The sequence below is a fragment of the Oryza glaberrima genome, chromosome 1 (assembly GCF_000147395.1).
Source record: "Oryza glaberrima chromosome 1, OglaRS2, whole genome shotgun sequence".
In the NCBI taxonomy this organism is placed as follows: domain Eukaryota; kingdom Viridiplantae; phylum Streptophyta; class Magnoliopsida; order Poales; family Poaceae; genus Oryza; species Oryza glaberrima.
Window position 1 is genome coordinate 7,778,295 of NC_068326.1, and position 27,274 is coordinate 7,805,568.

Below are 27,274 nucleotides of genomic sequence, written 5' to 3' on the forward strand. Positions count from 1 at the left end.
CTTCTTCTGCTTGCTTTGTGCCAGCAGTGCCTTTGGCTTGACCTTGGCCATGGTGCACTTCTGATAATGCCAATAAAAAAGACTATAATCAGAATAGAGAATTCTTACAAGATTACATAGAAAGAATACCATGATTTTCGCTGAACATCATAAACACAAAAGAAAGAATTTGATTCATTTGTAATCAACTGCATAAAGATTATATTAACAACTGATTTCCTAAGACACATCAGGTTATACAAATAAACAGCGGCGTAGTACCTTCCTGTGACAAGAATATACTGCTCACCTTTCTAACAGTTTGATGAAATGCCTAATTCATAAAGGATGTCACTAGATATTCAGATCGGTTGGTCAAAATTATTAGGAAAAGTATGTTGACATATAAGTATCTGTACCAGAATCGCATCCAGTGTCATACAACAGACAATAAGGCACACTAATCATCGTGATAAGCTATGGAGCTTGCAGTAGAGAACCTTGACGTTTCATTTTGTTATTGTCTAACATATCCATTTTAGAAAGGAACAAGGTAAACAAAGGACATTGCAAAGGAACAAGGTAAAAGGACAGGCTGACATTTAACCGAAGCAAAAGTGGACATGTAAACACAGAGTGTGGAGAACTGCAAAAGCCTAAAAGAGCTCTTTAGGTAAACATGATTCACTTGTATTACTTGCATAGCAGTCACTCTTGTAAAGATGGACCAAAATTGTAGTGGTTCATTTGTCCTTTACTTGAGCTTCGTTCTCTAAACTGACAACAGCACAGCAACACTAAGAAATCCAAACAAGCCACGACTCCTTTGACCAAATATTAAATACTACTACCGCCGTTTCATATTATAAGTCACTTTGACTTTTTCCTAAGTTAAACTTCTTTCGCTTTGACTAAATTTATAGAAAAATATAACAATATTTTCAACATAAAACAAAGAAACTATCAAAATATATTCAATGTGGGATTGAATAAAACTAATTTGGTGCTATAAATGTTGCTACATTTTTCTATAAACTTTGTCAAATTTTCAAGAAGTTCGACTTTAAAAAAGTCAAAGCGGCTTATAACATGAAACGGAGGGAGTATCTCACAATTTCAAGGGAGATTCATGGGTTAAACACAAAGTTCATCTTGCCAATTACGATACTAAGCTTCTGACAGATTAAAACGAGGAAAGATAAATCTAAATGTTATGTGAAAAAAAAAACATCTAAATCATTAAGAATAACTTGGGGGAGGATGTAACAATGTGATTATGTGATAAACAGGTTTGCAGACAGCAAACGTTTTCGCTAGTAAAAGTACAACAGCAAGCTCTATCTTGCTCCAGTTCATGCTAGCAGCAACAAACATATGGACCATTTGCTCTTTAGGTGTAATCCACCGCACGAGTGTAATCTACACCAACATGTCGCCTCAAATCACCAGACATTATTCCCCAATGCTGTTCATAGCGAATTTGGAGGGCACAGTATATAATCAACCTGTTTGGCACATAAGCAAGTATTCCACTACCAAAATTCTAGCTCCAAATCTCAGCGAAGCCCCCCTAAACCCAAAACAATCCATGGGATCAAAGCAAGGCAACACGTAAATACGTAATACGACCACGAGAACAGCGCTCCACGCCACAATCCGTAAGACAGAGACAGATCCTCTCACCACTCCCCCCCCCCCCCCCCAATGATCCACCATCACCCTCGAGGCTCTAGGCGGGATCAGATCGGGTCCGCGCGAGGCGACGACGACCCGGGGAGCGAGCAAACAAACAGCAAAGGTGGGGAGATCTACCTATGCTTGCAGCGAAGCCCCTCACATCACCACCACCACCACCAACAACAACAGGAGGAGGAGTTGGATCCAACCGGGGACAAGGGGGAGATGAGATCCCCCGATCCGTGAACAATCCAATCCAATCCAATTCCAAGATCCGTGACCACTTGCTCGGTAGCGAGAGGAGGAGGAGGAGGGGGAGGGCGCACCTTAATCCGTAGGTCGCGCTTCACCGGAGTTGCTCGCCGGCGACTGGGGGAGGCGGAGGCGGGATCTCGAGCGCGGAGGAGGAGGAGCTGGAGTTTGTCTGTCTAGGGGAGGATGACGAGGACGCAGGTGGAGAGCGTCGCTTTTGAAGGCGGAGAGGGAGAAGAAGAGAAGACGACGAAGAATCGTGGAAAGTGGAGGAACAGCTTGGCGCGTGTCAGGGTCAGGGCAGTCCTTGGGCCTTGGACTTTTCCTGGGCCTTAGACTTTTCTTGGGCCTTGCCTCCTTTGACCAAATGATTTTGCAACCACTTTTCTCAAGTTCTAATACATTTCCAAAATCTCTAGAAAAAAATAAGGATTTGTTTAAAAAAATGGTGATTTTCTTAAAAAAACTTGCGATTTTCTAACCGTCAGATGTTGAAGATTTATGCTAGGGTGGGTGAATAAAAATTGACAGGATCGAGCGAGGGCAAGGATCAAACTATACACTATAAATTACATTGTAGTTACATTTAAACGTTTTCACCAACAAAATTTACGGAAGTTTTTTAATATAGACCTAAAAAAGTACTCCCAGAAATTTTTGTTTGGAGGATGTTCACATGAAACTTGTATATATATCTATTGTTCATCAATTACATGAATCCATATATATGAGCTATGCGTATAACTAGCTTAGTATATACTTAATTAAAAAACATATTCTTTCTGGTATATATCCAATTTATAATTATCCAAACCAAATGAATAACTGATTTTGTGTGTGTATGTGGTATATATCCAATTTATAATTAACCAAACCAAGTCAGAGGAACGTGGTGACTGATATGTGGGCCCCACCGCTCGCGGGCCCACCTATCAGGGGGAAGTTCAATCAGAGCATCTGCATCCGTGTATGCGTCGTCATTTCCTGTTGAGGTCAGCGGTGAAGGTGACGCCGGTGGAGGGTAGCCAAGCGAGGCCGTCGATGAACCGCCGCACGGTGAAGCGCGCAGCGACGGCGGCGTCCATGATCACGTGGTATCCGGGCCACCGCACCCGGCCGCCGATGTTGGCGCCAGGCCCGTAGTTGCGGTACTCCCCATAGAACAGCGTGGCGAGCTCGCCGCCGTCGCCGTCCCACTCCAGCCATCCGCGCGGCTGGACACCTGCGCCGAGGTAGGACTCCATGACGACCACCCGGGAGAAGGGCTTCCACGGGCGTCCGAGGTAGGTCGGGTACTTGGCCTCCACGACGCAAGCATGGAGGGCGAAGCCGGTGTTCTGGTTGGGGTCCCTCCGACCCTGCGCCGTGACGCTGCCGGCGTTCTGGCCGGCGGCGGGCGGGAGGGTAGAGATGGTGGTGCGCTGGATGACGGCGATGCCGTTGCCGAAGATGAAGTCGACGGTGCCGGAGACGCGGCAGTCGCGGTAGAACTGGCGGAGGGAGTGCGCGTAGAGCGTGTCCTGGTGGCCCTCGACGGCGATGCGGAAGAAGGCGGAGCGATCGGAGTCGACGCGTAGTGCCACCGCCTGGTGTGCCGCCGGCCCCGCCGTGTTCCGAATCGTCATGTCCCGTGCGATGAACCCCGCCCCCGACACCGCTGCACGCACGCACACACAAACCAAATTTAGTTACTCCATCCGTTTTATATTATAAAATATTTGAGTTAGTCAAAATTTAGGTTCGATCAATTTTATAAGAAAAAACAATAACATCTATAATACCAAATTAGTTTAATTAAATTTAACATTGGATATATTCTGATAATATGTTTATTTTGTATTAAAAATGTTATTATATTTTCTGCAAACTTGATCAAATCTAAAAAAAAGTTTGACTAAGAAAAGGTCAAATAACTTAAACGGATGAAGTACAAATTTAACTCCACTTAAAATCTCATTCAAATTTATGTTTTGATTCCATTGTGCCGCGGTTTAAATTTAAGTACAACATCAACTCTAAGGCATTGCTCGGTTAATCCCTAAATAGCATGAATTAGAGGGGGTTTGAAAGGGGAATAATTAATTCTACTACATCATAATAGTCAATAGTCCGGAATAAACCGAACAAACAAACCCTAGATATGTGGAGGATGGAAAACTTTTTGCAAAAGGACATCTAAGGATATTCTTTTCTTAGCGCGCATGCATATGCACGAGCCGGTTTATCTGCCAGCCTAGATGAGGGCTTGATGCAAGCAAAGCACACGTGAATCTTGCTGTCATAATGGTTCGTGTGCGGCTAATTTACTGGGTGCCGCCGCGCACTTTTGCATGCGGTCACGATTGTGGTCGGTCGGTTCGATCTATAGGAGTAGATAATAGGCTGGAAAGGTATAAGCTGCTATACATGCACGTATGATCGCTTTTATGATTGTTCTAGAGTATAAAGGATGTTCCTTATCACTAATTTTTTTAGAGAACTCCGTATTTTCTTGCTAAAAGTGAAGGGTTTAGTAAAACCTTGAGACCACAAATATCATGGTTCTATACAATACTCTCGAATCAATGACTTTTGGTTGATATACATTCATAGGTATTTGGCTATATGTTTTGCAAACATGTTTAAATAACAAAAATAATTTCAAAACTATATTTTTATTTTTTTAGAGAATGATATTTTTTTACCCAGCCTCTATATCCAACTGGATATATGCAGCCTTTCAAAACTATATATTTGGCGGTCATGTTGGTCTAATCCTATATACTCATATAGTTCATTTCACTAAGTGTAGTTAATGATATTTCTCTCTTCTCTTATTAAACCACATCACTTAAATTATTTCTAGCCTTTGGATGATAGATCTATAGTCTAAATTGTCTCTTTTTTCTTCTCTAAAAAAAATCTACAATCTCAATTATTTTTAGCTCAATTGTATCAAATTGTTTTAGTTTTTAATTAAATTATATTTATTTGTATATAGTATATGCATCTTAATTTTCTGCAGCAACGCAGCTGGTATTCGTATATGAATACTAACGAAGTAACGAGTATGTAACCAAAATGAGTAGCAAAAGTAGGAGTAATTAGCAAAAAGACAAATTAAATCACTGCGGTGCACTAGAATTTACCAAACGTGGCGCTCCGGAAGGTGGTCCAGCCGGCGGCCATGCTCCGGCTGCCGGTGATGACCGTCTCCCCCATCCCCTCGCCGACGATGACGATGTTCGTCTTCTTCTTCCTCACCTCCACGTTCTCCTCGTACACCCCTCGCTTCACGTAGATCACGTACCTCCTCCTGCTGTGGCTCGGCGCCCGCGCCACCGCCTCGCTCACCGTCCGCCACCGCCCGCTCCCGTCCTGCGCCACCACCACGTCCACGCGCATCGCCTTCCTTCCCGATGACGACGACCTCCCTCGCCCGCGCGTCGCCGTGACCTCCTCCTCGACATCGTCGACGACGTCCGTCACCCATGGCGGTAGATCCGACGACGGGCCGGTGTCATCCCCGCCGGCGGCGGCGCCGTCGGCTGTGCCGTTCTTGTTGTTGTTGTTGCCGGGGTGGTGGTGGTGTTGGTGTTGGTGCTGCGGCGTGATGTCGCGGAGCTTCTTGTGCATGGCGAGGAGGTTGCTGACGAGCTGAGTGAGCTGCGTCACGGCCGACTCGACGCGGCGGAGGAGGCGGCCGTCGGTGCCGTGGAAGCCGTCGAGGCAGGTGCCCTGGTTGCCCATCGCCGCGCTGAGCCAGGCGTGGATGTCGTCCTCGGCGCGCGCGCCGCGGCGGCGGCGGCGCCTCGTCTCCGGCTCCGTCTCATCCTCCTCCTCCTCCGCCGCTGCGACGCCGCCGTCGGGGTCGGCCATGGCGTCGAGCGCCCACCCGAGCTCGTCGACGGAGTACCCCACCAGCTCGACGCAGTCGCGCACGGCCATCTCCTCCCGCGGGTGGTTGGACAGCGACGCGAGCCCCGCCACGGCCGCCACGGCGCCCACCGCCTCGCCGAGCGTGTCCCGGACCGCCGCGCGGAGCACCGGCACGGGGCCACTCCCCGCGCCGCCGCGCGCCGTGTCGAGCCGCGACACGCAGCCGCCCTCGCCCCCACCTCCACCTCCGCCTCCACCGAACGCCGTCACGTTGAAGCACGCCTGCTGCAGCAGCGCGGCCTCGAACGCCTCGGCCTCCTCCTGGCTCTCGAACGAACACCCGGAGAACACCGCGGCGGCCGCGCCGCCATTGCCGCCGCACGCAAGCACAAACAAGAGCAACAGAAGCAGCGCGCCGGTGGACGCCATTGTCGCGGTCGCAAGCAGCAGTTTGCTGGCGAGCGAGGAGTGTGTCTCGCCATGGCCGCGAGGTGTGCCAGTATATAGAGTGGCAAGCGTGCGTGCTCTGGTCTTGGTGCAAATGGAGGCAAGGTATAGTTTGCTGCAGAAGAAAGGTCGTGTGCAGCATCGAAGCCTTTATCAACAACTCCTTTTCGCCTTTGAGGAAAGGGACATGGATTTGAGCCCAATGATTGGCTTAATTTAACTAACTTTATGTGATTGTGCAGCACGGCTAGCGTTATTGTCACAGGCAAAGTCTAGTGATTGCAGTAACCTAAGTAGCACCCTAAGATATTGAATTCAAATCTATATATAAGTGAATTTTAGATTGTATTATTTAAGTGGCTAAGGTTCTAATTTAAAAAGAGTGAATTTCGGATTATGTTGTTTTAGGGGCTAAGTTCCCAATTTAAAAATACTGTATATATCTAATTAGATGTAGAGGACGGGTAAAAAATACTCCTGTAAATAAAAGCGTGACTGTCACCTGTTTCGCTGCTGAAGAAGAAGAAAACTAAATATGGATAGCACAAAACTCGGCTGAGGTCGTCAGAGGTCAAACGAAACGAACGATTTTGGACAAATATTTGATATTTGACCATGACATTCTAGAGTACAAGATAACAATGCGACCAGTATCGATCACTAACTATTGCTGTTGTGTACTGACAGTTTGTTGTTAGGACATGTTGGTAGCTAGTGTCGGTCGATGCTCGATCGGGCCTCACGCAAGCAAGAATTTGCCGGAAGAATCGACGAGTTGGTGTGCCGGATTGTGCCATGCTTCCGTCGCGGTTTACATGGGTGGACGAGGGCATATGAGCTAGGCTAGCTGGACCGACCAAAAAAACCATAGGAGTAGGCCACATCCCACATACTCCTACTCCGTAGAGACGAGCAGCCACTTCAGTGGGCGGTGGCAGCAGCACGGACACTCAAGGTTGGTTATTCGCTTCGTTTTTGCATTGCTTGCCGCTGCAGGCTCCTCCTGGATTCGCATCATCACACACACTGCCTGCCCCCCCAGTGAGTCCATCGATTCCGAGTGGTTATGCAAATGGGTTTATGCGGTTACATAGATTGGCTTGATCGAATTAGTGCCATCCCTCCAGGATGAATGAGAGAGAGAGAGAGAGAGAGAGAGAGAGAGAGAGAGAGAGAGAGCCCATGGACCAAGCTGGCGAAGAGCGTGGGCGGCAGCCCATTGGACACAATTTCTCAGGTCACGAGCCCAAGCACGGACGGGCAAAATTAATTCGAAAAGCGACTCCGTTTGAAACACACCAATGTGACCTTCGCAGTTCCGAACAGCCAAGGGTGCAAAGTGCAATCCAATTAGGTTCGCGAATTCATGATACTCGACCCAATGGGTTTGGGAGTGGGTACCTATTTTTATCATTGGGCACATCCCACCCGATACCTGCGAATTTATTAGAAGCATACGGGTTTTATACTTCACTCGCGGGTAACCCATGCTTGACAGCTTGAGCCAAAAATTAATTTTTTTTAGTCCATGTATATCCTTGAGACCTTCAATAGTTTAACCTTTCTCTTATGGCCCAATAGCTCATTTGACCTATTTGTATACAGCATCAATATATATTCACTCAATAAAACCCTAGCCTGAAAATCCCCAAGCCCCTAACCTTATCCTCCTCCCCACTGCCACCTCTCACTCTCTCAGTCTTCTACTCTTCTCCAGTGTCTTCACACGGCGACGGTGGAACACGGGAAGGAAGCGGGAGGCTATTGGCGGCGTGACGCAGCGGTGCACGAGCGCAGGCGTCGATGTGATGGCGCACGGGCGAAGGCGACGGCTAGCGGCACTGCTGTGGCTGGCGACGCGGCGGCGCCAGGGCACAGGTGGCGGCGCATGGGAGCAGGCGGCGGCTGGCGACACGGCAATGCACGGGCATGGGGTTAAGATATTTACTGTGATACCCAATGGGTATCTGTTGGGCATGTCCGTGCCCAACGGGCATGGGGTTTTGCCCAAGAGACTTCGCAGGCGTGGGTCGGACACGGGCACGTGAGTCTCAAGCCAAGCATGGATTTGCTATGCTCGTGCCTGACCTAACCTATTGCCATCCCTAAACCCAATAACTCCTGAGAATCCCCCTCTCCTACAAATTCAATCTCCTCTCGTTCAAATCTCTCCTTCAAATTCGACTTGTCTATAAGTTTACGGCAAGTGAACTTTTGACATTACAAACCCTCTATCTGTCATAAAGCTTTAGAAATGTGGACTTCATTTCTCAGCTTGCCAACAGAGCGAGCATCCCAAAAGACAGCTCAAGCAAATCGAAATGTTTGGCTTGTGAAGGATAGAACTATCACTCAACTGTCCAACAACAATCCGATGGCCTGGAAAATGTAGCTTGCCCACAAAGTTGATATAGCTAATAACTTGAGGAAGCAGCAGCCACCAGGATCCCATGGCATGATCGATGCAATCTTAGCCATTAATCGTGATGAAATGAGATATGCTTCAAAAGTTGCTCACCAGAGACAGCTTCAGCAATGGTTTAAGAGAAAATTCAACTTCGTCATATATTATACAACGGAGGTTACAGTTGTACATAAGATGAGATAAGCTGTGATGACAAGTTGGATATTCCTGAATTCTCTGTCAGATAAGGAAAGCCAAGTTCAGATTATTTTGAATTGACTAAGATAATCAGAGGGATTCCGAGGTGTGAAATGGGGGAGAGGGGATGCGTTGATTTAGGTTTTGAATAAGATATCCACTACATCAGCTTCTGTTTGTTCTAACTTCTAACTGCATAAATTCCACGGCAACTTGATGACGACTGACTAGTTAGAGCATAGAAGTCCTCGCCCGACAAGAGTTGCAGCTCTCGGACAAGTAAGGCCAGTTCCAAATTTTTTTTCCAAAAACATCACATCCAATCTTTAGACATATGTATGGAGCATTAAATATATATTAAAAAACTAATTATACAATTAGGGGGGAAATCGCGAGACGAATCTTTTAAGCCTAATTAGTCCATGATTAGCTATAAGTGCTAGTACAATAATAACCCACATGTACTAATGCTGGATTAATTAGGCTCAAAAGATTTGTCTTGCGGTTTACAGGAGAGTTCTGAAATTAGTTTTTTCATTTATGTCTGAAAACTTCTTCCGATATCTGGACAAACATCCGATGTGACACCCAGAAATTTTCTTTTAGTGAACTAAACAGGCCCTAAACGAGCCACTCCTTGTGCTTCCCATCTGCTTCTGAGAAATTACCTCTCAATGATTGTTAGAGATAAGCAAAGTAATTAAGGGGGTGTTTTAATCAGGGGTGTAAAGTTTTGGCGTGTCACATCGGGTATTATATATGGTGTCGTATGGGGTGTTCGGGCACTAATAGAAAAACTAATTACAGAATCCGTCAGCAAACAGCGAGACAAATTTATTAAGCCTAATTACTCCGTCATTAGTAAATATTTACTGTAGCACAACATTGTCAAATCATGGAGCAATTAGGCTTAAAAGATTCATCTCGCATATTAGTCGCAATCTGTGCAATTAGTTATTTTTTTAGCCTATATTTAATACTTCGTATAGGTATTCAAACGTTTGATGTGATAGGGTGTAAATTTTTGTGTGGGAACTAAACAGAGCCTAACTAAGAAAATTTCCAGTATAAATGTGTGTTTTTGTGTGCGTATGCATAGCATGTTTGACACAACAAGAACACAGGCTTTGTGATTCTTGCGAAGCATTGGCTTCATCAAATTCCTGCTAGAATTTTACTGTTCTTTCTCTGATCTAAGTTTTGCACTTTGACATAGGCTTAAGAGTGGTTAGGTAAGATGGACACCGGTGCAGTTGAGGACGGCCGCGCCGGCGGCGAGCTGGGTGACAACAGCCGGCAAAACGGTGTCGACGACGCTGAGCTGGGTGAGACCAGCCGGCAGAAGAACGGTGTCGACGACGCTGAGCTGGGTGACAACCGGCGGCGGGAGAACGGCGGCGGGCGCCGCAGTCACGCGCCGGGGTTCGAGGCGAACAAGAACGACACGCTGCTGGTGGTGGCGACGCTGATCACGGCGCTGACGTACCAGCTGGGGACGAACGTCCCGGGCGGGTACTGGCAGGACGACGCCGCCGACGGGAGCCACGCCGCCGGCGACCCGATCATGCGGGACAAGAACCGGCGGCGGTACTGGCTGTTCATGGCGGCGAGCTGGGCCGGGTTCGGGAGCTCGATGCTGCTCACGCTGGGGCTGCTCACCGGCGTGCAGTCGAGGTCGCGCGCCGTGCAGTGGCCGTTCCTGGTGTCCTACTCCAGCCTCGTGCTCACGTTCATCACGTCGCAGTCGCGGACGCCGCTCGCCATGGACGTGGTGATCTGGGGCGCCGTCATGGCCGTGCTCACCGTCGGCATCAAGTACCGCCGCCTCGACAGGCTCCGCTTCTGGTTCTGCCCACCTGCTCCCAGTTCCCATGACCATGACATGAATGGCCGCCAGCAGGCTGTAGCTGCCAAATGAGTGTCAGGAGTCAGGACGCCGCTTCACCATGGGGGGTGGCTGATGCGCGCCCCTCCAGTCCAACAGTCCAATATACGTATACGTATGTGTATAACAGTATATATATATATATATATATATATATATATATATATATATATATATATATATATATATATATATATATATATATATATATATATATATATATATGTCAGGGTTATGGATATCACATACCTAATAGTAGTTGACTAAATCTCGACAGGATCCATTACATACCATGTCTTATACGGAAACTGACCTCGAGGGAGTTCCGGATAAGGAAAGACAACCAGAGTTCTACATGGAAACGACAAGGACTACTCGAATTGTATTCATATTGGTTTCCCTAGTTCTACTTGGACAAGAGGACATCTATGGGTATAAATACAAACCCTCCTAGGAGGACAGGGGGAGAGACAACCACCATGAAAGGACCATGGAAGACACCCGTGACAATCAACACACGCCCACCAGAAGCCACAATATACAAGCCTACATACGCCAAGACACGCCGCCGGATATCGACTTCAGGGATAGGCATGGCTATTCCCCTACGGTGTCTCCGGATACCGTCAGGAGATACGAAAGCGCTATCTCTGATCTCGCCGGGCACGGATTCGAGGAGGAAGACTACCCTGTTGTCGACTACGAATCAGACCTTCAGACCGACATGTCGACAACAGTTAGATAGGCTACCCACATATTGTACTGGTGATTGGTGTGATTGAATAAGAGCAATACCGGCTTTGGCCAACAGGATGTAGGGTTATTACCTGACAATTTAGGGGCCCGAATCTGTATAAAAATCCCTGTCTCCATCTCTTTTACCTCAGTCTCGCGTATATCCTAGTACCGACGATCCCCATACTGTCCAAATACCATAGTCGAGACATCAAACGTCGACAGTGGCGCGCCAGGTAGGGGGATTTTGGTGCTCTAGGATTTCGACGAGATGGGTTTAAGAGATGGACTCTCCGACAACAAGCTACTCGACGACTTCGGCTGTGAGGAGATCTAACCCGACTGAAATACATCTTCCGACCAGATCGGAACCATCATCGTCATTGACAACTTGGTCTATCGAGATCATCCAAGCCTTCAAGCTCCGCGGCGTACCAAAAAATGTCAGATCATATGATGTCGAACGAGTACGCAATAAGGTGATTGGTAGATTGGTTTTTCAAATTGATCTACTAATTCCGTAGATATATCCGGCATATATCTACAAAGGTACGCAATATTTTATATGCAATTTATCGTACCTATTCAGATCATACAGCATTGTCAGATCTATAATTTATTATATTTACCTAGAGCATGCTTCTTATACAATATCCGTTGTGCGAGTACTTCCGACGATAGGCCAACTATGGTCTAACGCTGGGGGCTCACTCCATTCTCTTATGTATAAATCATGCTTGTTTACGGTTTACATAATGCCTGATATTTAATCTGCTCGTTATATCCTGATAATACTAGAAGATCCACGTAGTTTTTGAGTACATACTCGATATTATCTGCTATATGTCTTGCCTTCTAGAAAATAATTTCAGGAACAATTGAGCACTCGAGTAGGTTATGGTCGAGTACACTCCATTATCGAGAACATTCTCGACAAATACGGAGTTATCGCACCCAACCTACCAACAAAGACCGACGACCTATCTCATAGCACCGGCCATGGCTGGACTACTCGAGAAAAGGTTGTTAACGGATAATTCCTCGCAAACATTGTCGGCTTGATCACCCGAAATGATTGCGAACGGACATCCGGATATGCTATAAGTTGGGTACGTGAGTCATGCTGGCCACATGAGATACACTTGCAATAAACCAACTCTAGCACTTCCATTGGTGTTCGAGAGATAAACTTCCATTGGTGTTCGAGAGATAATTCTGCTCGCTCACTGGTTCTCGCACCAGTACGTAGCAATCTCTCGCATCTTAACTTCAGATGGTCGAGGTACGACTACGGCAGCGTAGTGGTCCTCACACCATGACTTCAGATGGTTGAGGAACAGCTACGACTGGTCTTCGACCGGTAGCATAGCGGTCCTCGTACCACGACTCCAAATGATCGAGGGACACCTACTCACCGGTTCTCAACCAGTTGATCGTAGTGATTTCTCGTACATTTGCTTCAAGTGGTCGAGTTACAACTACTGCCTGGTCCTCGACCAGCGATGTAGCGTTTCTCCCACTACTTTCACTTCTAGTGGTCGAGTTACGACTACTGCCTGGTTCTCGACCAGCAATGTAGCGTTTCTCCCACTATTTCCACTTCTAGTGGTCGAGTTACGACTAAGCTTGGTCCTCGACCAGTGATGTAGCGTTTCTCCGACTACTTCCACTTTCAGTGGTCGAGTTGCGACTACTGCCTGGTCCTCGACCAGTGATGTAGCGTGTCTCCGACTACTTTCACTTTCAGTGGTCGAGTTGCGACTACTGCCTGGTCCTCGACCAGCGATGTAGCGTGTCTCCGACTACTTTCACTTTCAGTGGTCGAGTTGCGACTACTGCCTGGTCCTCGACCAGCGATGTAGTGTTTCTCTCACTATCTCCACTTCTAGTGGTCGAGTTACGACTACTGCCTGGTCCTCGACCAGCGATGTAGCGTCTCTCCCACTACTTCTACTTTAAGTGGTCGAGTTACGACTACTGCCTGGTTCTCGACTAGTGATGTAGTGTTTCTCCCACTACTTCCACTTGAAGTGGTCGAGTTACGACTACTGCCTGGTTCTCGACTAGCGATGTAGCGTTTCTCCCACTATTTCCACTTCTAGTGGTCGAGTTACGACTACTGCCTGGTCCTCGACCAGCGGTGTAGCGATTTCTCCTACTACCTCTACTTCAACAAAGTTGGTAGCAGGTACACAATATCGCCAAGTGTTTTACCCAGAGATCCCTTACCCAGATGACACCTGGCGTTGAAACCTATCCTACTGCCCCTTTACGCCGTCTTGACAAGGCCTCTGAGGAACCTAAGGGATCTTCGGCTGGGGACGCCTAGAGCCGATAAGGCCTTGTCGGATCCTTCAGAGACGAAAGACCATGTAAGATCTGGTCGTGTAAGAGTTCTCACCGTGCGTATTAACCAAGCCGTGTAATCGGAAATTGAGTTTTCCAACTTCATGGCTGGGGGCTAGGATCAGTGCTTGTTCAACCGAGGCAGGTCAAAGGTCCAAGAGCCTTGACATCCGAGAACGATTCTCCGACGACAAGGCTGGAGGCTAGGGAGAATGTATGACTCTATAAACTGACTGATCGGAGTCGGTAAGAGAGAAGACGCTCATATACAAAACACTGGTCTGTACATTCAATTCACTAGTCTGTCATATTATAACATGTCACCCTTTGAGCATTCGCTCGGGGGCTATTTCTATCTAATATTCTTTTCTGAGTATTGATTTCAGGAAAATTCTATTCGACATTACCGAAGACTCCATGTCTCTATGGTTCTACACCAAGATCGACTAAGGCGAGTACGACAAATGTCGACAAGGCTCCGTCGCAGATTCTACGCCTTCTCGATCGCTTGAGAACGGTTGCTGGATCTCGACAAGGAATACGGAATGAAGAGATGGTGTACCCGCCGAGATAAAATTTCTTGACTTCAATCCAAATTCTCGATTACAGCAAGACGTGAGACTTAGTCGTACGCTCTATACTTTCTCGGTCGACATCAGAGATTTACTTAGACAAACCCTTTCGGTGCCCGCACGAGGCTGACAAAGGAAGTCCAACGTTATCTCTAAACTCACCGAGAACGGTCACATGAGCTCGATAACAGTTACTCCAATGTCTGCGCGTGGTTGTGAATATGAATTCGTTCATTTGCATCGAAGTCGGGGGCTACTGTCAGGGTTATGGATACCACATACCTAATAGTAGTTGACTAAATTTCGGCAGGATCCACCACATACCTAATAGTAGTTGACTAAATCTCGGCAGGATCCACCACATACCATGTCTTATACGGAAACTGACCTCGAGAGAGTTCCGGATAAGGAAAGACAACCAGAGTTCTACATGGAAACGACAAGGACTACTCGGATTGTATCCATATTGGTTTCCCTAGTTCTACTTGGACAAGGGGACACCTATGGGTATAAATACAAGCCCCCCTAGGAGGACAGGGGGAGAGACAACCACCATGAAAGGACCATGGAAGACACCCATGACAATCAACACACGCCCACCAGAAGCCACAACATACAAGCCTACATACGCCAAGACACGCCGCCGGATATCGACTTCAAGGATACGCATGGCTATTCCCCTACGGTGTCTCCGGATACCGTCAGGAGATACGAAAGCGTTATCTCTGATCTCGTCGGGCACGGATTCGAGGAGGAAGACTACCCTGTTGTCGACTACGAGTCAGACCTTCAGACCGACATGTCGACACCAGTTAGATATGCTACCCACATATTGTACTGGTGTGATTATGGTGAATAAGAGCAATACCGGCTTCGGCCAACAGGATGTAGGGTTATTACCTGACAACTCAGGGGCCCGAACCTATATAAAAATCCCTGTCTCCATCTCTTTTACCTCAGTCTCGCGTATATCCTAGCACCGACGATCCCCATACTGTCCAAATACCGTAGTCGAGACATCCAACGTCGACAATATATGTATATGCTAAAAAAATGTCCGTGCATTGCAACGGAAAAAATAAAAGTACACCAAATATTAAATGACATTTTTTTTTATACTTAGTGTAACATATGTTTTCTTTCCATGTAGAAGCACTATATATATGTGTGTTTTTTCCCATACATTTATAAATTATTTTATTACAGTAATAAAGAAAAATTTATTCACATTTGTGGCTTAGAAATCAACACATTAATTGAAAGAAAAATATACACCGTTGATCATAGTGGATCTAGAATAAGTTTTGGTCCATGTTTAAATATAATGATGTAGATTTATCAAATATAAGCTCTATCTTTGTAATTAGAATTAGATTTAATCCAAATCATAATCCCATATCAACCAGCAAACCGAACTGTTTTCTTCCTGCCAACACACATGGGATACAACTGGTTTTAGAAACATGAAAATGAAAGATCACTTCAGCAATTATTTAATTGGAAAAAGGAATCAAAATCCTCTCTTTTAGGTTTGGCTGAATATGGAAAAGTGCAGATTTCCTCCCTTATATCTCTTCTCTGTTTCTCAGTTGTTTCATTTCTATTAGTTTGCGTCCTCCTTCAATCGGGCCTACGAAAAGAAGTCCCAGCAGAAGTCTAAATTATTTCCCTATCACTACAGTAGCTTCTTCAAGCTCCAGTCGAGCCAGAGCCGGCCAACACATGACGCCACCCCGATCCCGCGTCCAATTCAACCAAACTCGTGGAGATAATCTCAAATTAGTTGAGAACTTTTGATCTATATCTTCTACTCTATCTTCCCCTCAAGAAATTTAAGGAAATCCTGTGGAAATCGCTCCCGTGTCGAGCTCGAACTTGAGTTTATCTCTCCGGAGAACCCAATTTTTATCTCTCTGCTGAACTCGATTCCGATTCAACCAAATTAGCGCATTGACAGACCAAAACACGGACAAAAAAGAGGTGATGAACAAAAAGTTACGAATTTCTTAAGAGCAAGGTTAATAGTATAGCCAACTACTAACTCCAATTCATCTATAGCCAATCTAATAGCCAATTCATACAATAGTTGCTTATTATACTATTAGTATATAGTCCCACTGTCATACACACATTGCGTCTTGGAGTCCGTGCTGCAGCTGGCTACAGATCTGCAGTCCGCTGCTCTTCTCTCTTATCTTTTATCTCATTAAAATATGTTTGTAGCTAGCTAATAGTCCCAAAATTTTTTGAAGTATACGGACACACATTTGAAGTATTAAACGTAGACTAATAACAAACAAATTACAGATTCCGCCTATAAACTGCGAGACTAATTTATTAAGCCTAATTAATCCGTCATTAGGAAATGTTTACTGTAGCATCACATTGTCAAATCATGGCGTAACTAAGCTCAAAAGATTCGTCCTGCAATTTACATGCAAACTGTGCAATTGATTTTTTTTCGTCCACATTTAATGCTTCATGCATGTGTCCAAATATTTAATGCGACGGAATTTTTGGAAGTTTGAAGGGAACTAAGGGTGTGTTTAGTTCACGCCAAAATTGAAAATTTGATTGAAATTGGAACGATGTGACGAAAAAGTTGAAAGTTTGTGTGTATGAAAGTTTTGATGTGATAGAAAAGTTGGAAGTTTGAAAAAAAAATTGAGAACTAAACCAGGCCTAAGCACGGCCTATCTGGTCTAAGCTTTCACACCTTCTAAGCCTTATATTCCTTTCATCTTCCATCTAAGAAAAATTTTCACTATTGTACTAGAAAACCGTTGCTCCTTGTATTGAGATTGTTGCTACATTGAAACTGTTGCTGATTGAGCTAATTGAGGTGGTTTGCTAATGAACTGGTGTCAGAACTACCTATTTTGCACCAAATCTACCATAAGTAGCCAAGAGTCTATGGAATCCAAGTGTACGCAAGAGAAGATTGATTGTTGTATATTTTGGAGAGACTAAAAGAAATGGAAGCAAAATAGGGACAAATTCTTTGAGGAGATCAGTGCCTCCATTAAGGCAACTACTGTTGTACGTCCTCATGGTTTCAATCATCTTCACCGCCTATGGCATTGTCTCCTTTAGCACTTACAAAATTGTTGATGATGTACCCAAACAACAGCATCACTTGGGTAACGGCAAAACACGGACACAATTTATCAGGTCACAAGCCAAAACACGGATGGCCCAAATTAATTTGAAGGAAGACTCCATTTGAAAGACACCAATTAGACATGAATTTTTTTAGAGGGTACGGGATACCGTTAGAATGGTACACTTTAATAAATCCTTTTGTTTTCTCTACCTACCTGAGCAACCACGCATAAAACAAATAAAGCAGCGGTGCTCATCTTGCTGCCTCGCTCAGCCACATCAATTGCAAGGAAGGAGGCAGGCATTGAGAAGAGGAAGGATGAAGAAGAGCCAATGGGAGGTCCATCGTCAGGCGACCAAAAAGCAATGACATGTGTCCCCTCTCTCCTTGACTTGATACCAGGTACCTAGGGTACCAGACATGATACCTATAGGTAGGTACTAGGTATCGGATACCTTGATACTAGACTTTGGTAACTTTGGTATCGAGTGGGTACCAGACCATGGTACCCAAATACCAAGCCTGATACTTGTAGGTATCACTTATGATATCATTAGGTATCATGCCTGATACCTGAGTATCATGGTACCAGGGTACCAAACCATTGTACCCAAATACCAAGCCTGATACTTGTAGGTATCACCTATAATATTGTTAGGTATCATGTCTGATACCTAAGTATCATGGTACCAGGTTACCAGACCATGGTATCCAAATATCAAGCCTGATACTTGTAGGTATCACCTATGATATCGTTAGGTATCATGCCTGATACCTAAGTATCATGATATCACCGACGTGATACACTAGAGTACCATGATACTACTGGAGTATCACTGGGATACTCAGAAGGATATCCATGTATCAAGAGAAAACTCAAGATAAAATCAACGTAAATAATTTCAATGCTAGAAAATCATATGTTTATCAAGAGAGGGCTCAATAAAAACCAATAAGGGAAATCGATTCCAGGAAAAAGTCGTCATAGCGGTAGAAACACCCATATAACATGTAGAAAAACCTAAATCAAACCCCAAAACAAGCCAAGGCAGGAGCTTGAGGGTCATGAACCCAGATCTTGGTCTACATATCTACACCACAAAAGGGCATTGTCCTTGATGGTGGTGACCTCGTTGACGATGGCTGCATCTTGGAACGTGGTGAGCAGCTCCACCTCCGTCATGTGCTCGGACACCTACCCCACGAACAACTTCGTGATCTCCTCCTCTACTCAGTTTACACCTCCACCAACAGCAACGGCGGCGATCGAGACGGCAGCTTCCTCGACGCCCGACGCGCCACCCTGCATGACCAACTGCCGTCGTTGCCTCCGTGCTCATGAGGGTGGTAGAGAGAGAGAGAGAGAGTGGAGGGGAAGGGGAAGAGATTATGGAGAGGATAAGATTAAATAGGTGGTGTGAGTAGTGGTGCTGGATATTTACTAGTAGTATCCCGTGTCTACGGGACTCTGTTCTCTAGATTTTCTGATTTTTTAAAGATTTTTGTCAATGATTAGTAGCGGAATAATAGTTTTACATATACCTAGATGTGATTAATTGTACAAACTAGAAAGGTATCAATCCCTATATTTTCCGAGAAGATTTTATATAGGTTCATGCCCCCATTCAAGGAAATACCCCTACGGCCTACTAGGATATATATACAAAGTATAAAAAGTACATATATGACACTAATGTAGACTAGTAATCTGCCCGTGCTAACGCTACGGTGTTATAATACATTTTTGTTAACGAATCACACGTTATTTCCTCCGTTTTATATTATAGGACTTTCTAGCATTGCCCACATTCATATAGATGTTAATGAATCTAGACACATAATGTGAAATGGAGGGAGTAGTAAAAATATGTTTCCTAGAATCCACCCAATTGAGCTTTATTTTGATCTAGGTCAGATATTAAGGCAAAGTACAGTGATATTATATTATCTAAAATATTAATTCAAAACCATCAATAATCATATTTAATCACTTCAATACCAATATATTAGACAATGCACATCCACACTTCCACAAAAAATGGTTGAGAATAAATTACATGTTCCAAGCAATTCCACGACTTCTGAATCATTAACACACACGGAGCTGGCAAAATGGAGCTGGAAAAATCTAGAAGTATCACACATTGACACCCCACTACAATTATAGGATAGATGAAATGAATACATTGTGAAACAACAGTCATCACTTCTTCATTTTTCCATCTCTATCATTCAGTCAAGCATATTTGATCCCTTCTATAGATTTTTATAGACTTCTATTTTGTTATCCTCTCCTGCAGTAAGCTGTGTGCATCTTTACAAAGATCAGTGCTCTCAGGGTCACTTGCTTTCGTAAGACGCAATTGCATACGTCTTAGAGTGATTGTCAAAATAAAAGAGTTTAGTAAAAATGTTAATTAGTTATGTAAAAAAAAATTGTCTTATAGAGTAACTGACATGCTACAGGGATATAAATATATTTGTATTACTTAGCAAGCATAGAAGTGCAGAATATGGTCAAGAGAATAAATCAGGGATCATGAACGGTTCAAAATGTGCCATCAATGGGGCTATCCTATATTTCCTGAAAGAGTCATCCACTGTTTTTCCTTTTTGATAGCAGTCAATGACACAACGACAAAATGTTCAATGGGATAAAAGAGTACCAATAGGATTAAACTGTTTTTTTACCATCATGTTTTTACAGTGAGTAACGAGACCAAAACTCCAATTGGTTAATTAGTACGTACCAATTAGAGAAATCTTCAAAAAATGAACCAAAACTCCCCGCGATTACCTTCCACAATTCCACCTTTTCTTCTCTACACAAGCCTGAAACAGAGTAAACATTTGTTTTCACATGGAAAAAATTTCATCAAGCAGTTGGCCATAATGAGAAAGAGCATCCAATTAAGCTATGTATCATTTTTGCACTGCACTAAATATCAGAGATTTGCAGCATTTTTCACTGCACTAAATATCAGTAACGTAAAATATTATTAAAAAGGAAGCTTAACATAAACTTGTTAGTTTTTCTTTGAATGAATAAACTTGTTAGTTCTTACGTACATACTACATACGAACGAAAATAAGGGAGGACCAGATGTGCATTCAGTGATGGTGGCATTCATGAACCTGAGCAGTTTAAAAATGAAGAAATATACATCGCTTCAGAAGCACCAGAAAATAAGATAGAATGAACCTGAGCAGTTTAAAAGTAAACATTGCACATGGTACAAAAGCAGAAATCGATTAATTTCCGGGAGATATAATGAGCATTGCACAAAGCAATGGTTGAAAGGCATTATAATCATACAGTCCATTTTGTCAGATATTTTTAATACATACACATATTTGTCTATACGATATATAATTCTAATCATGGAAGTGTATATTTCATCGTCGATAATTAACTCACTTTTCCTTAAACTAACTCTAGAAAATCCCAATAATTAAGAATCTAATCAGAATCTGCTTGCAAGTATTGGGTTTTTCATTAACCAATCAACCAATCGCAGCAGAGGAAATTTAGGGGGAGAGGATAAACCAAGGCAATCCGCCTTACCTTCTGTGCCTTATCACGATGCGAACAAATCGATTCGTCAACTACAGTACAACACTAACTACCTCATCCTGATGAAGGCATGAAGCAGAGAAGAGAATCTGAATTTATTCAGACATTAAACATCTGATTTTTTTTCATAAATTCACTAATAAACTGGTAAGTTGTTCCTTTAGAGTTTAGACAATACATTGAAAGTGCTTGCACATTACTAATGCATGGCATTCTACATATTCAGGTGTCATGAATAAAAATGTAAACCAAATTTGACTTTTTAAAGGGAAAAATTATCACTGCACAAATCAGAACTTTCCATGTGGTTCAATAGAGCACAATTCCACCATTGAAGTAAAATCTCATTATGTATATAACCTTCGGTACACATCACAAAAAATGTATACAACGGAAAGTAAAAGAAGCTCTCAATATTGGCATCATGATTTAGATAATTAAATTCTTCTTTTAACTTGGATGTCAATTTGGATGTTGATCTCTTAAGAGAGCACACAACATGTCTATCAATTTAATTGGTTTCCTGGGTTATGTTGTTGACCAAGCAATGAAGTTCAAAAGAAATTATCTAAATTTTCAGATATAAATATCCCAATAATGACTTATCTTGTTGGCGAGCGGATCGCAGCCTGTGCGAGGCCAGTGCCGGGGTTGAGAAATCCGACCACCGGGACTTGGAATCTCGAACTCGCACGCGGCCAGAGGAAGGGGCTGGTGCCGGGATCAACCGCGAAAACAGGGCGGCATCACTAAGGCCAGATCGGAGCAAGAGGGAGGAGTGCTAAAAATCAAATGGAAGACATCAAACCCAAATTGTGCTTATAACTTATTTAAACTGTATAACTACGAGAATCCAGTTTGTGAGTATTTTTTAAGCTCTGTTGAACACATGATAACATCATAATATTGTATTCACATCATCACAATACATGATCTATTTAAATTGAGAAAATAATTTACAGAACCAAAAGCTGGTCTGCACCTGAATTGCCAGCATCACTTGTTTCAATCCCACATAACAGAATGACCAGCACGCATGTTTATTGTACTATAAAAATTTACACCCTACTTATCAAAACCCAAGACATCATAACCTACTCTCATTCTTCAGTAAAATTAGCAACCAGAAATTAAATGGGCATCCCACAAAGGAATTTAACCTTCTCACATCACATGAACATGCATATAATTTCATATACAAAAATTGCAAAATATTATATCCATGTGAATTAAATTCATTCTTCCAATATAGCAAGCAAGGTGTACACCTCAGAACAAGTAACAATGAGTATAACACATCAACAGAGGCGGCTTATCACCATATTGGGTTCAGGAATGATCTCCTCTAGATGGTAGATTGTCTAACATTAGTCAATTGACGGGTGACTTCAGAGGGAATTCATCTGAAACAAAAGGCTGTTGGCTCTTGTTAAATACTCCATTGTTGTTCTGATGGTATTTGCAGCCGCAACCAACTAAAATATTCCCTAATTGCTCCTTGAGCAAACAACTCCCAATCCAATCCACAGAACATTCAATCCTGACCAAGCGATTGTGATGGGAGACTAACTGAGCAGATGAATTATAGAACTAAGTAACAGAGTACATAATTAAATTTGAGGGAAAAGGGATACACTCACACGCTTGCGTCCTCACGGCCGAGGAGCTTGACCGGAGTTCTTGTCTTCGGCGACATTACCTGAGACGCTGGGAGCTCGTCGGGCCCGAGTATCCTCCAAGGCCACCATGACCCGTTCCGTCGCCGGGGATCATCGTGTGGGTGCGGTGACAGAACGGTGACGTAAATCCTGGACGACGACGGATGCGACGACGGTGATGGGGATTGGTTGAGGGCGAGCCGGCGGCGGGGATCGGTGGCGGCGAGACGACGGATGTGACGAAGGCGGAGCGGCGGCAGTCAAGGGTGGTGGCGACGACGGATGCGATGATGGCGGAGCGGCGGCAGTCGAGGGCGGCGGCGACGGTGTGGTGGCGCGGGGATCGGTGGCGGCGAGACGACGGATGCGACGACGGCGGAGCTGCGGCAGTCGAGGGCAGCAACGACGGCGGTGGTGCCGCGTGAGAGGGAGAGATTAGGGTTGGGGAGCGGCGCGCGGTTGGGGAGGGGCGGGGACACGTGAGAGCGAGAGAAAGGGGGCGGAGAGGATGGCGCGGTGGAGAGGTGGAGACGATCCTGAGCGTTGGATTTTACACAGAGATGATCTGGACCGTTCCATGAGTAATGAAAGAATGAGTGATGAGTGATGAGTGAAACAACTTGTTGAACTATAGAGTAAGATATATGAGTGCAAGTTAGATATTTATTATCTCAATTTATGTGATTAATGAACCCGATAATTACATAATGGAAATAAATGGAATGATAATAATTTTCACATCTGATCTGAATAATAAAATCTCATCCACTCGAATTCATGTTTGAACGGTCTAAATAAATGGGAGCGATAATGGTTTTGATTTTGACATCCAAATAACATTTTTGTCCGTCTAAGTCTACATCCGGTTGAATTTGAGAATATAATTAGTTACCTTTTTTTTGTCGCAATACCATTAATAGTTAGCAAAATATATCAATCTAGTATCAAATATTCTAAATTATCTCATGTAAGTGCTTACATTGTTATTATTGTATAGTTGAAAACTTGAAATGAAACTACTTGGGTATTCGATTCGGACCAAAATAGATTACTAACTGATTCTAGTTCACATATTCTCCGCACATCATATTTGTATTCTCACTTGACACACATTCGATTCATTTTCCAATCCGTCTCAACTTATATCGTGTATGATATGGTTTAGCCATTATCCAATTTGAAATTGACCGATCACACCCCTATCTAGACCTAGTCGACTAACTCGACGAGGTAAGCAGTGGCAAGATGTGGTCAATGATATGGTCTTCGGCTTGAGGTTGTTGATGGCTTCTTATGCATGATAGTTCGGTACTTCGGTGATTTCTTGAGTTGTGTTTACTTCCTGAAATTTGGGAGAAGTCTAGGGAAAGTTGGTAGTTTGGAAAAAAGTTAGGAGTTAATGTGAGTAGGAAAGTTTTGGATGTGATGTGAGGTGATGAAAAGTTGAGAGTTTGGTGAAAGTTTGATGTGAACTAAACAGGGCCGTGGTGTCTTGATCTTACAGGGTATTCGTATCTCTAAGTCCCTGTACTCTTAAGGGACTCGTAGAGAGAATTTTGATCAGCTCATGACAAGTCATGGTCATATCTGACTTGGTCTTGTAAAATCATACCCTATTTGGTGGCCAATATCTATAACATATTTGATGAGCTTTAAAATTATAGAAAGTAGTCGATTGGCAATCAGCTTCGATACAAGAATATAACAAAGCTAAATTTCTCAGCTTTTGGCTTATAATTTATTTTCTAAATTTTACAACAACAACCTCGTGAGCAAGTCATCAGCACTCCATCGGTATAGGCCGTTTTCGTGAGCACTGGGTACGAAGTTGACCCTCTAACCTCCTTGACCAAGCGTTGCACAACCAAGGCTGATGTAGGGAGGTGGAGCACCCTTGGGGCCCATAATGGGGTCTTTTTTTTGCGGGGTCCATAATAGAGTCTTTGATCTACACACGAGACGATTCGTGGTAGGAGCCGATATGGCTCTGATACGATTTGTTGGCTCTCGATACAAATAACACACACAAACCTTGGGACAAACACCTGATATTTCAACCACACGTTCGCGTGTGTGATTCATAGACAAGAGCCAACAAGTGGTATTAGGGCCAAGTCAGCTCCTACCGTCGACCGCCAATCCGCTATGAGAGTGTGTGGGACTTTCCCCAACCCACCTTCCCCTCTATGCCGGCCTCGTCACTGCGATGGCGGTGGCCGTGAGATGGTCATGCAGCGTTCCACGACACTCCGCGGTTCACGACACGCGCCATCCCACGCATCCCGCTCGGAGTGCACACGACCCGGATTCCATATGCGCGCCATGAGCGCTCCGCGACCCGCGTGTGCCGTCGTAGCGCGCGACTCGGACTCGGACTCGGACGCGCTACCGCTGCCACCACGCAGGGTGCTCGGCTAGCCCAACGAGAACAGAAAAGAGCTAACTAATCATGCCAATATTAATTTGTAGATCAACGTTTGGTCACGGAGCAGGTGGGCAGAACAAGAAGCGGAGCCTGTCGAGGCGTCGGTACTTGATGCCGACGGCGAGCACGGCCATGACGGCGGCCCAGATCAGCACGTCCATGGTGAGCGACGTCCCCGACTGCGACGTGACGAACGTGAGCACGAGGCTGGAGTAGGACACCAGGAACGGCCACTGCACGGCGCGCGACCGCGGCGGCACGCCGGTGAGCAGCGCCAGCGTGAGCAGCATCGAGCTCCCGAACCCGGCCCAGCTCGCCGCCATGAACAGCCAGTACCGCCGCCGGTGCTTGTCCCGCATGATCGGGTCGCCGGCGGCGTGGCCCCCGTCGCCGGCGCCGTCGTCCTGCCAGTACCCTCCCGGGATGTTCGTCCCCAGCTGGTACGTCAGCGCCGTGATCAGCGTCGCCACCACCAGCAGCGTGTCGTTCTTGTTCGCCCCGAACCCCGGCGCGTGACTGCGGCCGCCGCCGGCGGCGACAGTGCCGTTCTCCCGCCGGTGGTTGTCGCCCAGCTCCCCGCCGACCTCCGCCGGGTGGCCGGCGCGGCCGTCCTCAACTGCTCCGGCGTCCATCTTACCTCACCACGCCGGCCCCTAACTCAATGTCCAGCTGCAAAGCTTAATTAGATCGGAGAAAGAACAGTAAAAATTTTGCAGCAATTTAGACGAAGCCAATACTTCTTGTCTACTAAGATCTTCTTTTCTACTCCTATCTTGTGTTCTTGTTTTCAAACATGCTGAGTGCATATGCACACAAACACACGCACCGCCATATATAGAGGAGAAATTTCATAGTTAAATCACGTACTTTCTTGATCGCTGCCAATCGGTTTGGGAGGTAATTTCTCTGAAGGAGATGGGAAGCACAGCACGGAGTTGCTAGTCCACTCAAGTCTTCTGTCCGACGACCTTGAGCTCCGTGGATATCGCGCGTTCAGGTAAAAAGGACCTGGAGCTCTGGTCCGATCGGGCGAAGACTGAACTATTCAGTCTCTCCTCGTCAACGCCAAGTCCACGTGGAGTCTACTACATGCTGGGTTCTGGTTATCATATTAATCCATTTTTAAAGTATTTTAAATCATACCGAATGAAAGTTCCGTTTTCCACTCTACCTCCTCCCGAACACACTCGTACGGCTGCGTTTGTTGCACCAGACTGAGAGAGGAAAAAATATATCTGTTTTCTGTTTTCCCGCACTGACGCTTATGTGTTTTTTTATAAAATTTTTTTAAGAGAATTAGTTTAAAAAAGAAGAACAGCTACTTTAGTCCCTAAAATTTCTTTGTAGAATCAGTTTAGTCCCTAACCTTTTAAATAGTCTAAAGAAATCCATAAACTTTGTCATAAAGCCTAGAATACTCCTTAGGTCCACCAAAATCATCATATGGATATGCCATGTCATCATTCATACAAAATCTATGATGAATTGTCCAATTTACCCTTATGTATATCATAGAAAAATAAATATAAGGGTGAATTAGACATAGCCATAGGAAAAAAAATACTCTTTTTTTTCACCCTTTGGAGGTATATTTTTGCTCTTACATATACCATGTATTTTTTTTAACTTTTTCCTTTTGTTTTTTATTTTCCTGTGCGTAAGGGTAAATTGGACAAATCATATAGATTTTGCATAGGAAGGTGACATGGCATGTCCATGTGGTGATTTTGGTGGGACCAAGGACTATATCAGTCCACATGATAAATTTAAAGGACTTGTTTGGACAATATGAAATATTAAGGACTAAAATGACCCAGGAGCGAAACTTTAAGGACCATATTAACTATTCTCCCTTTAAAAAATCATAATATTTATTTTTTAAAAAAATATAAAATAATTAATACTTAATTAATTATACGCTAATGGTTTAAATCGTTTTACATATTTCTCAAATTTCTTTTTTTCTCCCCCCTTCAAATACTCCCCTGTGCCAAAAAAAAACTAACCCCTCATAGTTGTCCAGATTCATTGTACTAGGAGAGAGATCTCTTTAGGTTAGCTTTTTTTTTTTTTTTGACAAAGGGAGTACACTCGTAGGTTGCTTTTGTTCCTTGCTGACGGAACTAATATCTCGTGCACGTAAAACGGAATGATCATTAGC

General features: G+C 44.5%; 3 protein-coding genes across 3 annotated transcripts; 1 reads left to right on the forward strand and 2 right to left on the reverse strand.

Moving 5' to 3' along the window:
- Positions 1-2,458: 2,458 nt before the first annotated feature.
- LOC127760418 (putative pectinesterase/pectinesterase inhibitor 22) lies at positions 2,459-6,216 on the reverse strand. The gene is made up of 2 exons (XM_052284671.1): positions 5,037-6,216; positions 2,459-3,565 (listed from the first exon to the last, which is right to left on the reverse strand). The coding sequence occupies exons 1-2, from the start codon at positions 6,193-6,195 to the stop codon at positions 2,886-2,888; spliced, it is 1,839 nt and encodes a 612-aa protein (XP_052140631.1). The 5' UTR covers positions 6,196-6,216; the 3' UTR covers positions 2,459-2,885.
- A 3,755-nt stretch (positions 6,217-9,971) lies between these two features.
- On the forward strand, positions 9,972-10,791 carry LOC127760419 (uncharacterized). The gene has a single exon (XM_052284673.1). It carries the CDS (start codon positions 10,053-10,055, stop codon positions 10,731-10,733), a length of 681 nt encoding a protein of 226 aa, XP_052140633.1. The 5' UTR covers positions 9,972-10,052; the 3' UTR covers positions 10,734-10,791.
- A 13,589-nt stretch (positions 10,792-24,380) lies between these two features.
- LOC127757599 (uncharacterized) lies at positions 24,381-25,971 on the reverse strand. Its single transcript, XM_052283148.1, has one exon. The coding sequence runs from the start codon at positions 25,743-25,745 to the stop codon at positions 25,170-25,172; it is 576 nt and encodes a 191-aa protein (XP_052139108.1). The 5' UTR covers positions 25,746-25,971; the 3' UTR covers positions 24,381-25,169.
- Between the last annotated feature and the right edge of the window lie 1,303 nt (positions 25,972-27,274).